The 13,081-nt window shown below is 53.0% G+C and overlaps 3 protein-coding genes across 3 annotated transcripts; all 3 read left to right on the top strand.

The window, feature by feature from the left end:
* The first annotated feature begins 5,146 nt into the window (after positions 1-5,146).
* IWZ02DRAFT_288005 (uncharacterized protein) lies at positions 5,147-5,819 on the top strand. Its single transcript, XM_066763734.1, has one exon. It carries the CDS (start codon positions 5,249-5,251, stop codon positions 5,666-5,668), a length of 420 nt encoding a protein of 139 aa, XP_066622744.1. The 5' UTR covers positions 5,147-5,248; the 3' UTR covers positions 5,669-5,819.
* A 942-nt stretch (positions 5,820-6,761) lies between these two features.
* On the top strand, positions 6,762-8,531 carry IWZ02DRAFT_453653 (queuine tRNA-ribosyltransferase). The gene is made up of 7 exons (XM_066767669.1): positions 6,762-6,848; positions 6,902-7,059; positions 7,111-7,193; positions 7,252-7,261; positions 7,314-7,397; positions 7,447-7,903; positions 7,961-8,531. Exons 1-7 carry the CDS (start codon positions 6,798-6,800, stop codon positions 8,324-8,326), a joined length of 1,209 nt encoding a protein of 402 aa, XP_066622743.1. The 5' UTR covers positions 6,762-6,797; the 3' UTR covers positions 8,327-8,531.
* A 597-nt stretch (positions 8,532-9,128) lies between these two features.
* On the top strand, positions 9,129-12,490 carry IWZ02DRAFT_453647 (histone deacetylase domain-containing protein). The gene is made up of 2 exons (XM_066767668.1): positions 9,129-10,612; positions 10,648-12,490. Exons 1-2 carry the CDS (start codon positions 9,269-9,271, stop codon positions 12,394-12,396), a joined length of 3,093 nt encoding a protein of 1,030 aa, XP_066622742.1. The 5' UTR covers positions 9,129-9,268; the 3' UTR covers positions 12,397-12,490.
* Positions 12,491-13,081: the final 591 nt, after the last annotated feature.

The raw sequence follows: 13,081 nt of genomic DNA, 5'->3' as shown, positions 1-13,081 counted from the left end.
GATGACGGTAGATGATGGGCGGCTGCGACGGCGAGACCGTGCTGTAATAGCCTTCGTGCTCTTTGTTGTGCTTCGATTTGTTAGTTGCCCTTCCTGCTTACAAACGCGCTGGGCTGACAAAGCACTTAACTAGGTCTTCGCATCGCTCCCTTGACGGACGTCTTTATTGATGGCTGACAGAGGTATTGATATTCTGGAGAAGGAGGGACTAATTTGACAAAGGGTGGATAGCTTTAGCACCTCGTCTCGGCCACCATCACCAGTGCCACTTGGTCCAGAGTTCCCCTACAGCCTCACTCCACCAGTAAGTAGTAAGGTGCCAGCATTTCACTCAGCTGACTGTCCGACGACGATTACACTGCACGCCCGCAGCACAAGCACGGCATCTACACACAAGTAACACAAGTGCAGAGACTCCCTCACACAAGCCCGCAGAACATAACCTTCCGTGCCGCATTCAAAAACTCGCAACAGTAAGCGCAGGAAAATCTAGGCAAATGCCGCTTCTGCAGGGTCGGGTCGAGGAGAAGACAGTACCGAAACATAACGGCACAACGGCGACGGAACGGCAAAAAGTCCCGGCGCCTGATCACGGATACGGAATTTTGTTTGCGGTTGTTCGGGCGGTGCTTGATGCCCATGTTTGTGGTTGAAAAATGAGTGAGTGCAGCGAAAGGGAAACGGAGTTAGTTGGAAAGCTCTCTCAGTTTTTGCAAATAGGCGATAGCCCAGAGCAGGACGGCACAGTTGCCATTGCCGAATGTGCCATCCGGTATTCGATACCGCAGTTTTTTTTAGTTTTTTTAGTTTTTTAGTTTTTTTTCGTAAAGTCAGCTTTGGCGTGTCTTCCTCCTCGCTGGCAGCAGCTAGGACCACAGGCGGGCAAATTCGACTCTTGCAAGGTTTGTCTGCCAGCAACGTGAGGTGAAAGCACGATCTCTAAAACGCCATTCAGAAAAGGCGTCGAAAGACTATGCAGCTCGGGATCGAAAAGTAAAAGAATGGCATCAATCTCTCATCACAATGTTTAAATAGGCCTGACATGACAGGGTAGGAAAGACACGTCCCCTGTTCAGTGTCAAATCTGATCGCGGTAAAGTTTGTCGCCACCACGTCGAGTCAAGCAGGATTCCTTGATCCGTTTAGCTAGGCCACATCTTCCTGCTCTTTTCAGACTGGCGCTGGCAGGCAGGCTGGGTCTGTTTGTATGGGTTTGTGTGCAAAGGCGTCGCGTGCATTATTCCCTTCGAGTCGCTGGCATAGCGCGCACGGCTCGGACCGTGGGGTCAAAGGTTGCTTTGTTGGTTGGTTGGTTGGCACAGCGCATTGTTTTGTCCGAGCGCTACTGCTACTGGGTAGGTCGGCAGCTCCCATGGGTCAGTTCGACAGTGTTAGGTTTCGCCATTTTGTATGCTTACGGCGGTAGAGCGCAATGTAGAGGCATGAATCTCTGCGTCCGGATCGGGCTAAGTCTGTTACGGACTCAGCTGAGCAGATGCTGGACCAGATACAGGGAACTTGGGTTGTGCTTTGCTTCCAAAGTAAGTATTAGGGAAAAACTACTTTGCAAAATAAGGCCTGCGGCTGGTGCGGCGTCGACGAGAAGGACGGGACGTACGTTTCATGCTAACATGGCGCCGTAAAAAGATTCGTTGGTTGAATGAGAGATGTGAGAGCATGCCGTCAACCTGATTGAGAATGGGGGTAAACACTGCGTAGTCTTGTGGTTTTTAATCAAGTGAACTGTTGACATATACACTGTTGCAGCGCCGATGACGTGAAAATGGAGTTTGAATGGCCGATCGGTCAGTTTTATTGTTGGTGTTGCGTGCGCAGACGGGAACGAAGTCAACGTCCAGGGCACGGACTACCCGCCTCTCTACCTCTATGTGAATACGGATTCTACACCTTGACTCCTTGACAGCTGTCTGACGGGAAGAAGGAAGTCAGCGCCATTCTTAATTCTGAAACCCCAAGAGTTTTGTCTAGACTAGCTTTTCCATTGACGACAGCTAAAACAGGTGTCTGGGTTGTCAATACAATGTCTATGCTCTGATGTCCCCTGGCTCGCGAGCTCTCATGAGCTCACTGTGCACGGAAGATTCCTCGCCAAGATGGTAAGAGTAGGGTTTAAGAACGTGCCAGTAAAGCTTATCAATGAAGCATAGGTGAGCAGAAGTGCCTTGGTCGCACGCTCAGCGACGATTTCAAGGCCTTTCTCGACCGGCGGCTGGTATTTGAAGTGCCGAACTTCTTCACCGCGGAACAGTGTGGATGGCGCATCAAAGGTTTGGACTTAAGGCAGGGGTCGCCTTCATCATACGAATACTGCCTATTCCCAACAATTCTAGCACACCTAGCACCATCAAGGTGGGAGCTATTTATGAAGTGGGTTAAAGCTGCCACATAGGGGAAAGCCTTTTCTTTCCATAGTCCTCATGTGACTCGTGAGTATAGTGGAAGCAGTGAGTAAGCTCATAAAAGGCATGGATTGTCATCTACGGCGAAGTTCAGAAACTGCGAAAGAGAGGCATTATAGCATGCGTGATGTGGAGTTATTATGAATCATTAAAGGAGCATTTTTGCGTGAATTTACACATGTTTTGAGATGTTTTGAAGCTAATCTAAAATACTTATGTGGCCACAATCTGCTCACGCCAACGCGTATAATGTTATTATCTGAGCGAAGACTTATGACTATAGCAGTGCTGTTCCTAAATCACAAATCTGCTAAGAGAGAAAGCAAAGAGGTCGCGGAAGCGCATAGAAGAGTGTATGCCCACTATCATTAAGCGCAGTCAGTTAAGCATGATAAAAAATGTGGAATAGTAAAATTACCCAACTTAGAAGTGAAATCTGAATCGGCGATAGCTTATTTTTAGCGTGAGTGTCGCGCCTAGTGTCGCGCCTGCAAATGGTAAAATGCACAACAATTTAGCATCCACTTGACTACCTTGATAACCATCTACATTGAGTTCCGCAAGAAACAACGTTATGGAGAAAAACGCGAGCTGTTGCTTGAAGGGCAGGTGTATTGGTAATAGTTCTGGGAAAAGTACCGTCTCAGCGCCACAAGCGGCAGACGTTGTCGCTAGGTAGATCCGGAACCGAACCTAGCCACCTTCAGGCCGACTATCTACCACTTCACCAGTGCACAAAACGCTGTCGGCTCTCTCAGTGTCTGGGATCGCATAAATCTCGTAAGTCTTTCCTTCCGTGGTAGGCAACGCGACAAACGCACCTGCGCGCGCTCCTTGCATTGCAGTTTTGCTTGCTTGGTTGTTTGTTTGCCAACATGCCAGTCGAAGGATGGTAGACGCAACAAGCGTGCTAGACTTGCGCCTATACAAGCATAAAGGAAACAAGAAGTTGAAGATAAGCAAACGACGAGTCAAGACCTCGAAGCAGGAATTCAGAAACCGAGCAACCAAAATGGACAAATGTTAAAGTAGAAGGAAAGAGTTAAGCACTGCAGTAAGAGACAGGTGATGCAAGCCCAATTCTTGTTTCCTTCGGGACAGGGCCCATCGAGTCGCAGAACCCGAACCCAGCGAACACACCCGGCCGACGGGGACTTCGCGCTGCTGTTCTGCCGTAACCACTCGGGAGAGCAGCCGGTCTCTCCAGCCGCTGCCCAGCTGCTCAACCGCACGTTTCAACGCAAGTGTATAGCAAAAGTCGCATGTTTTTGTCCTTGGTAGAACAGCGCTGGGTCTAAAAGCGAGCGAATCCGAGTTTGGAAAGTTTATACGCCATATCGATCAGTCAATACAGCGAGAAAGGTAGGATGACCATGACTTGGCCCTATCTACCATGCGAAAAGCGACTTGGCGGATGCTGTTCTTCGGGCTGCTGTCAAACACCGAGGAGAGAGAGAGACTTGGGGGAGGGTACAGACGGTAGGGCTTTCACTGGTGAGCAACGCTACTACCCCTTTCACCATTTGAGCATCAACGACATGGAGAACAGATTGACAAGTGGTTGAATTGGGAGCCGACTTTGAGAGGCGCGTTCTCGCTCGCGCTTGGTGTTGAAGGCGAGGTGGTAGCCCAGGGTAACATTGATCGTTTTCTTTTCGAGGCGAACCGTGGTACGGAATCAATCATAACGTGTTGGACAGATGGCATTTTGGACTGGCGCAATCTATTATCGCATGACATTGATCTTCAGTTTGGTGTCCGCATGTCGGTATTCGGTTGATGTTTTCCTCGAGTGGCGCGGTGGCGGTCGTTGGGGGGACGGCGGGTTTCTCCGTTCTCTTAGCTTTGGACTAGAGCCACAGCCTTCGTGTCTGCTCAGTAACAAGAACAATCTAAACGAAAAAGGCACTTTTTTCCCATAACGGACGCGGCAGACCCGAAACTGAAGTGCGTCTCGTCGGTCACCAAGAAGAACCGCGCCAGTGAGCCTGGAAAAAGCCCAAAGAAACAGACTTTGTAAAGCTGCGCGTGCGAGAAACACTAGACGCTTAATTCTTCCCATTCTTGAATAAATCTGCGGACTTCAATTTGACTTCTTTGATCATGCGATTTCTGGAAGAGACGACCTGTGGTATTGATACAATTCTGCGGGGAAGCGGTCCGTTGATCCATCGCAATGAAAACTCTTCTTATGGTTAGTATGCGTATAAGACGATAGATCGGTTAGACTTTTGCTCATGCTCTGATCAGAAAAGGTCGTTTTTAAAATGTACTGTTGCCTTAGTTGGTCGTCAATTAGACAATAGAGACTGCGCTTCAGCATCGTTCACATTTAGATATGAAGGAGAAGGTGTTGCATTGGGGGCAATTTGGGTTGGAGAGACGTGAGGTTGCCATTGACTAAATTCTTTTGTTGAATTTCTGATTAGCAAGAACTTTGCTTTACAGTGTGGCAGAAAGAGAATTCGAAGATTTTCGAACTAAAGAATATACTTTGAAAATGGAGCCACTGCTCCCAGATGTATGGATTCTCCAGCAGTGGCGCGTTACCTAGGTAAAGTCCTGCGCCTCGTAATGGGAGATGATCAGGCGTCAACTGAGCAAACGCAAATCCCCGCGTGGACCAGATTGCAGTCAAACACTAAGAGAGATCGGGGATACACACACACTAGTGTTTTATATCCGCGTTAAGCCACTAGCACTGTAGCTCTAGTCAGCGATAAGATGGCAGATACTTAAGTACTCTGTCTTTTGCTCGCAGTCTTGAAGTAATCATATCTACTGATCATAAATGCTTCATATGGTCGCTTGACAAACACCACCACATTATGAGACTAAGCAGTGTCTCCGCCATTTTGGCCATGCGTCTTCTCTCCTTAACCACGATCGTACGCGGCTATACCTGCGGCTACCCCAATGAAATAGGAGGCGGAACCTGTCGAGGAGGCATTACCGTGCAACATGGAGCGCTGCAACCTCTTTGTCTTAACGACGGGTGCGTCTGCTGCGGCGACGACGATAAGGATGGAACGTATGGTCGATCCCTGATACGAGTAGCAACCCGCTTGAGAGTAAGGCTAACCTCCATGGGATACAGAGTCTTTGCGTGCGATGGAATGGGATGGAAGTGCATATGGACTGAAGGGTCTGGGACCGAATGTAAACCTTGGCATTGCGAGGATCCCACCAACCCAAAGTGTAAACCACCATATTTTCGACCCAGAAAGCAAGGCTCGGGACATCCATAGTTAAGGAAATGCCGATGGGTGTTTTTAGGTTCTACAGAGGCTTTTATCATGCGTGGGTAGCTTCCCGGGGCAGCGGCAGGGGCAGGGCGGAAGCCTTGAAGCTTGCACGTAAGACACTGTGGTTAGCATTTTAAAGAAAGTTCAGCACCATGCAAAGCGCCGTAGAGGCCCGTTACCTAGGTAAAGTCCTGCGCCTCGTAATGGGAGATGATTAGGCTTCGACTGAGTAAACGCTAATCCCCACGTGAATAAGGTTGCAGTTAAACACCAAGACAGGTTAGGGAGACCAGGGTTTTATATCCGCGTTAAGCCGCTAGCATTACAGCTCTAGTCAGTGATGAGATGGCAGATACTTAAATACTCCGTCTTCTGCTCTAACCATACAGTGTCTTAAAATTGATGTTCATAAATGCTTCATTTATTCGCTCGACAAACACTACCACATTATGAGAATCAGCAGTGTCTCCGCCAATTCGGCCATTCTTCTTCTCTCTTTCACCACAATCGTATGCGGCACTGGTTGCGATTGTCCTAGAGGCATTAATCATGTACAAAACCAGCTGCAAAATCTTTGTGGCGACAAGACGTGCACCTGGTGCGGCGACGTCAACGGTGATGCGTATGGTCAATCCTCGACACGAGTAGCAACCCGCTTGAGAGAAAAGCTAACCTCCATGGGATACAGACTCTATTCGTGCGATCGCGATGGGGGGAAGATCTGCTATCAGACTCAAGGGTCTAACACCAACTGTCATTGCGAAACCTACGACCCAGATTGTGGAGAACACGTCAGCGACGGTTAAGGAAATGCCGATGGGTGTTTTTGGGTTCTACAGAAGCTTTTTGTCACGCGTAGGTAGATTCCCGGGGCAGGGGCAGGACGGAGGTGTTGAGCTTCACATGTTAGGTCTTACAAAGCAAATTCAGCGCCTTACAAATTGTCTCAGAGGTCTATCGTCGTCAACAGCGAATTTTGTAAAATCTGGCAGCGTGACGTGGAAACTTGGGCAAAGAAAAGTCGTTGAGTTGGGGGCGGGCTGCGGAGGTGAGTTCTCGCTAGCGCCAGTCCCTGTCGACCCGTAGATGGCCGAACCCAATCACCGTCAGGCCGACTGACTTGTACGTGGCAATGCAATCGATGCCATCAGCTCTAAGCTACGAGTCTATGGCACGATGCTCTGCAAGTGCTCTTCTCCAACTGGCCATTGTGCGACCGCTGACGCGCGCCAACAGACAACCAGAGCCCGGGCTGCCAAGCTCCACCTGCCGCATGGCCCTGTCCCGCTGCCAATGTTCATGCCCGTAGCTACGCAAGCTTCACTGAAAGGCCTCACCTACGAACAACTCGAAGAGACGGGATGCAGGCTGTGTCTGAATAACACCTATCATTTGTGAGCAGGACAACAAGAAATCGGAGAAGCGTTGGCTCATACTAGCTCCAGAGGCTTGAAGCCCGGACAGGCAACGCTCGACGCTGTCGGTGGTGCACACAAACTCCAAGGATGGTCGCATAACATCCTGACAGGTACATGATGGACAAGCACACAAGAAGAACTGCCAGCAAGAGGCTGACTTGGTCGCAGACAGTGGTGGGTCGGTTATCTCAGCCTTCTGCATTCAAGGCGCATGTTGATGACTGGACCAGCTTCCAAATGGTGTCGCTACTCAAACTAGCTAAGGTCACTGAAGAGGGCGTGAGGTTCCTAAGCCCTCATGATGGCACGCCCATGTATGACCCGGTTTTGGTCCCGCCTGTATCGCGTCTGACAGAGCTACAGGCTGCTCACCCCGGAGCATTCGATATCGCTCCAAAACAGCATCGGCTCGGACATCATCATGCAACTGGACGACGTAATCGCGACCACGTCTCCAGACCATGTACGAATCAAAGAAGCCATGGAGCGGTCGATTCGGTGGCTGGACCGTTGCATCGAGGCGCACAAGTACCCGGAGCGCCAAAACCTCTTTTGCATCATCCAAGGCGGCCTTGATTTGGAGCTGCGTCGCAAGTGCTGTAAGGAGATGGTCGCGCGCGACACGCCGGGCATCGCGATTGGCGGGCTCTCTGGCGGCGAGGCCAAAGAGTCGTACTGCGCAGTGGTCAAGGAGTGCACTGGCCTGCTCCCTGAGAATAAACCGCGCTACGTCATGGGCGTGGGCTATCCTGAGGACCTGGTCGTGTCGGTTGCGCTGGGCGCCGACATGTTTGATTGTGTCTGGCCGACGCGGACGGCGGTAAGTCGCAAATGAGGCCATGGTCTTCTATTTTTGAAATTCTAAATGACTCTGTAGCGCTTTGGCAATGCCCTCACGTCTGGTGGAGTGCTCAACCTCGGCCGCATGGCGTTTGCCAACGACTTTGGGCCGATAGAAGAGGGATGCACCTGCAACTGCTGTCGGCCGCGAGAAGAGGGAGGGCTGGGAATCACCAGGGCCTTCATCTACCACGTGGCGTCCAAGGAGACGGCGGCGGCGCACCTCCTGACAATGCACAATGTGCATTACCAGATTTCGCTTATGGCGTCGGTGCGCAAGTCGATTATTGAGGATCAATTTCCGCAGTTTTTGAGAGGGTTCTTCCTCAAGCTGTACCCGAACAAGAAGTATCCGGCATGGATTGTAGGAGCGCTGAGAGGCGTCGGAGTGCAACTGGCGTAGAGGTAGAATGGCAATTGATAGAATGTAAATGAAGGGGGGTTGTGGTTGTGGTTGTGGTTGTGGTCCTTGCGCGAGCTGTACAGTCTTACACACGTAGGGCTGCAAGGTTCTAGTTACCCCCCTGCAGCCCAGGCCTCCCGTACCGCCGACCATTCACCCGCGTCTACTACCCACCTACCTACCTACCGACCTAGGTCGTCTCCGGCTTGACAACCAAATCACAAAAACAATGCGCCTCTGACCTCTGTCCCACATCACTTGCTCCCACTGACCACCGAGAATCCCCCTGGCACACCTCGCGACTCTTCAAGGCCAGTCATGACTTCGCCGCCTTTGGGCTCGCAGCTGCCCGATCATGAGCAAGCCGTCCGCAAACCGCAACCCGTAAACATTGACGCCCCCGCCGCCGCCGCCGACCAGCTCGACAAGTCCATGAAGCACCTCGTCATAAGCACCACTCCGCCCAAATGCTCCCTCTCCTCCTCTCCATCTGCCATGGACTCGCCCCATCTCAGAGCCGCCGGCCTGCAACACGTACCCAAGTCGCAGTCGCCGTCGCCCGCGCTTCCCAGCCCAGTGCCGCGCAGCGCCAGCAGATCGAGCGTCGCCCGCGCCGCCTCGCCCGCTCTCTCGCGTCGGGGCTCCATGGTTTCGCTCCAAGGCGCAGAAACTACCCAGAGCCTGCGCAAAGTTTCCTCGTCCAGGCGCCTGTCCAGTAACCGCAATTCGTCTTCCCCTTTGTACCCGCCCAAATCACCCCTCCCCGCTACCGCTGTCGACGAGCCCCCGCCGCTCACTGCGCAAAAGATTGCCGCAGACTGGTTTGCAAAGGAGCTGGAATATCACAAACAAGTCCAATCAACCCAGACGGTCGTCATCCTGCACGATGCATGTTATGGACATCGCTTCTCGCGGCTGAAGACGAGCAAGAGCCACTTGAGCATGATAGTGGAGCGTCCGGAGAGAGTCCTCGCCAGTATCCTCGGAATAGCAACGGCCTATGTGAGGTTCGGCGAGCGCCACGCTGGTGGTCCACATGCCCCGCATCCAAAGCGCGATCCCGCTTCAGACGTACCGTTCACAATCAAGCGCTCCTCTCGCGTGCAAGACATTACCTCGCCGATGGTGACCAATGTCCACGGAACAAAATGGATGAAGGAGCTGCAGGAAATGTGCAATTTGGCGAGGGAGAAGCTTGCGCAAAGTTCAAGGGAGGTAGCGAGGATTGAGGAGGCGGATAAGCCGAAAAAGCCCGAGTTTCATCACGGGGATCTCTATCTTTCTGCGGAATCCCTCAACGCTTTGCAGGGAGCTCTGGGTGGAGTTTGTGACGGAGTGGACGCCGTCTTCTCAGGCCCCAGGGGCCAGCCGCGGAATGCTTTCGTCTGCATACGGCCGCCTGGCCACCACTGCTCCTCGGACTGGCCATCTGGCTTTTGTTGGTTGAACAACGTCCATGTCGGCATAGAGTATGCAGCGCAGAACCACGGCCTCACTCACGCAGCGATCATTGATTTTGATCTGCACCACGGCGACGGATCGCAATCGATTACTTGGGAACGAAATGAAAAGGTTGCTACTATGCCGCCAAAGCAACCAAAGAATGCGCCGCCGCTTAAAAGGACTCAAATTGGCTACTTTTCGTTGCATGACGTAAACTCTTTTCCCTGCGAAGACGGAGACTACAACAAAGTTTCTGCGGCAAGTCTTTGCTTGGAGAACGCGCATAACCAGACCATTTGGAATGTCCACTTGCAGCCGTGGAAGACCGAGGAAGATTTTTGGAAGTACGAAAACAAGTATCTGGTGCTGCTCGAAAAAGCTCGGGCTTTTCTGCGATTACACACTCAGCGACTGCGCTCGTCTCCGGGCCAGACCCAGCCCAAGGCCGCCATTTTCATCTCTGCCGGATTCGACGCTAGTGAATGGGAAGGAGCTGGTATGCAGAGACACAAGGTCAATGTGCCTACAGAATTCTACGCCCGATTCACACGGGACATTGTCAAGATGTCGCAGGAGCCCGAATTGGGAGCAGAGGGAAGAGTCATCAGTGTTCTCGAAGGAGGCTACAGCAATCGAGCATTGACGAGCGGTGTCTTGAGTCACATTAGCGGTCTTTGCGAAGGCCAGGGCGCTGCAACATCAGTCGCGCCAGCAAATCCTTTCGCTCAGGATGTGCCCATGGGCAACACGGTAATCCAGCATACATTGGGAGAGGCTGAAAAACAGCTGCGATACAACGTCGAGTGGTGGCACGAGACCAGTCTTTATGCGTTGGAAACGCTGGTCTATGATCCCCCACCCCACCCACCAAATCGCAGCGTTCAGGACCACGACCCAACTTTGCTACCCCGACACAATCGTTCACGCGCAAGGTAGTTGACCCGGAAAAATTCATCAAGAATTCATCGGGCGAATGGGTGCCAGTCAGGGAGTATGCCAGGCCTCCGACCCCGCCGCCGCCAGATGTCGATTGGGTCACCGCTGCGCATGAGCTGAGCAAGCTCCTCGTCCCAACGGACCGTCAAACCCTTAGCTGTAGGCCCGAAGAGCTGGCAGAGCCGCGCGTGAGGAAGGAGAAGACGCTCCCACCCGAGGTGCCCGTCAACACGGGTAGGCAGCTGCGTGAGCGAAAGGCCAAGGTTTCAACCTATTCGGAGCCGCCGTCTGATGACGAGTCCTTTCATGCAAAAGCAGCGTCGCGAACCGACGGTGACCGAAGGAAAACGACAGATGGTGTGTCGATCAACGCTGGAGATGAAGAGGCGGCTGGCATGGCCAAGCAGCGTCGAACAAGTCTTGCGTCAGACGTCACTGGCGAACGCCCAACCAGCAAAGGGTCTGCGGTTGCAGTGAGGCAGCCTGCTGGCACCACAGCTGGAAATGTCCAGGTTAAGAAGACGAGAACAGCACCCAAGAAGGAGGTGCCGGCGATGAAGCCTCCTCCAAGACCATTTGCGTCAAGGATGGGAAGTCATGCCGAGGGCAAGAGGAGCAGCTCTGGAGCGTCTAGTTCTGCATCCCATGATGTTGACCAACTGACATCTGGTATCAAGAAGATTACACTGAAAATGCCGACAAAGGAAGAGCATGATGCAAAGCAAAATGCGGCGGCCGAGGAGGAAAAGGCAAAGAGAAAGGCAACGTCCACCAAGACGAGGGGAAAAGCGGGCGTGGTACGGGGCGGTAAGACAGCCACAGCAGTAGCTGGAAGAAAGCCAGCATCACCTACGACGGGCAGTTCAACAGAAACAGGCCCACCAGCCGCCACGACGAATCTGGGGCTTCCCCCCGGCATGCCCGCGCGCACGCAGTCGGAAAACGACACTACAGCCAAGCCCAACACCAGAAACAAGCCGCCCATGCACCTTCCCGAAGCACGACCGCGCTCGTTATCGCGCCAGTCAATCGAGAACATGGCCGAGGAAATCATGAACTCGCTGCCGACATCGCTGGGCTCGCCTTCAGAGCGTCTGTCTGCTGAGGGCTCGACACCCAACGGCATTCTCGAGACGGCCGAACACGTCCCGGCCATGGTGCCGCGGCCGGATACGCCGCCGCCGCCACCGCCCGTCAGTATGCCGCATTTCGTGAACTACGAGCCTGCTGTCGGCGGCGTGGGTGTTGTGTGTGAGGGGCAGCAGAAGCCGTCGCTTGCGCACCATCCGGCGTCTGCGCCTGCGCTGCCGACGCCGGCGACGCTGAGGTGGGTCCCGTTGAATGCGGACGTTGATGCCTCAATTGTGGGCGGCGGTGCTGCGAATTCCTCTTCGGCCGCTGCTGGCCCCGATGCTGGTGCTGCTGGATCTGGACCTGGTACCGGTAAACCTGCTGCTGCCCCTGCCGCCCCCGCTGCTGCATCTCAACCTCCTCTCCCCGTCTTCACGCCCAGCAGCCACATTCCGTTTGGGCCCGCGCCTGGAGTAGCCAACGGTGCTCCGTCGCTGGCTGCGTTGACGGGACAGGATGCGCAGCGGCAGCAGCAGTTCACAAACATGACGCAGGCGCAGACGCAGACGCGGGGAGATGGTACCGCTGCGGGTCCCGAGAGCGATCGGATGCAGCAGTAGAAAGACAACAACTTCTACGGCGTAGTGGCGACGCACTGGATTGTACCCGCGCGCGTGTGGTTGGCTGTCTTGTTTTTTTTTTTTTTTTTTTTTTCTTTTCCCTTTTTCACACGCTTCTTTCCCATCCCCCTTCTTTTGCGCTTTTGCCTCTTCTGCCATTACCATATCCTCCGACATGTTAGGAGTCTGTCTGAGTAGGCGTTGCAGTATCATCATTGAGGGGAAGGCGTCGTCCGAGGTGCTTGCTGCTCCTACCCGTCTCGCGTCAGCCTTTCCGGCGGCGATACATGCGTTCTAGACCTTTGTCATTGTTGTTGTTATTAAGTCGAGACTCGAAATCGCTCGCCGCGGCGGTAAACACAAGGAGTGAGTGATGCATGGAGCCGTTTGTTGTGTTGCGGCGGTACGGTACGGTACGGTACGGTAAATTGCCACATAGTCGGAGGCCGGGTGCGTGGGGTGTGGCGGGTGGCGGGTGGCAGATGGCGTTGCTTTGCTCCAGTCGCTTGTGCTACGCTTTTTTTTCCTTTTTTTTTTTTTTTTTTTTCCTCCCTTCAAATTCTCTCACCTGGGTTATCACTGGTTTTTACGGGTGTCGTGTGGTATAGCATGAAGGTTTTTCAGGAGAATGGAGAACCGGAAAGGCGAGGGCGAAGCAAAGCAGAGCGGAGCGGAGTGGAATGCA

Source organism: Phyllosticta citriasiana (assembly GCF_038021145.1).
Source record: "Phyllosticta citriasiana strain CBS 120426 chromosome Unknown IWZ02scaffold_7, whole genome shotgun sequence".
Lineage (NCBI taxonomy): Eukaryota > Fungi > Ascomycota > Dothideomycetes > Botryosphaeriales > Phyllostictaceae > Phyllosticta > Phyllosticta citriasiana.
Note: the sequence above shows the minus strand (reverse complement) of the source record. Positions and strands in the feature narration are given on the sequence as shown.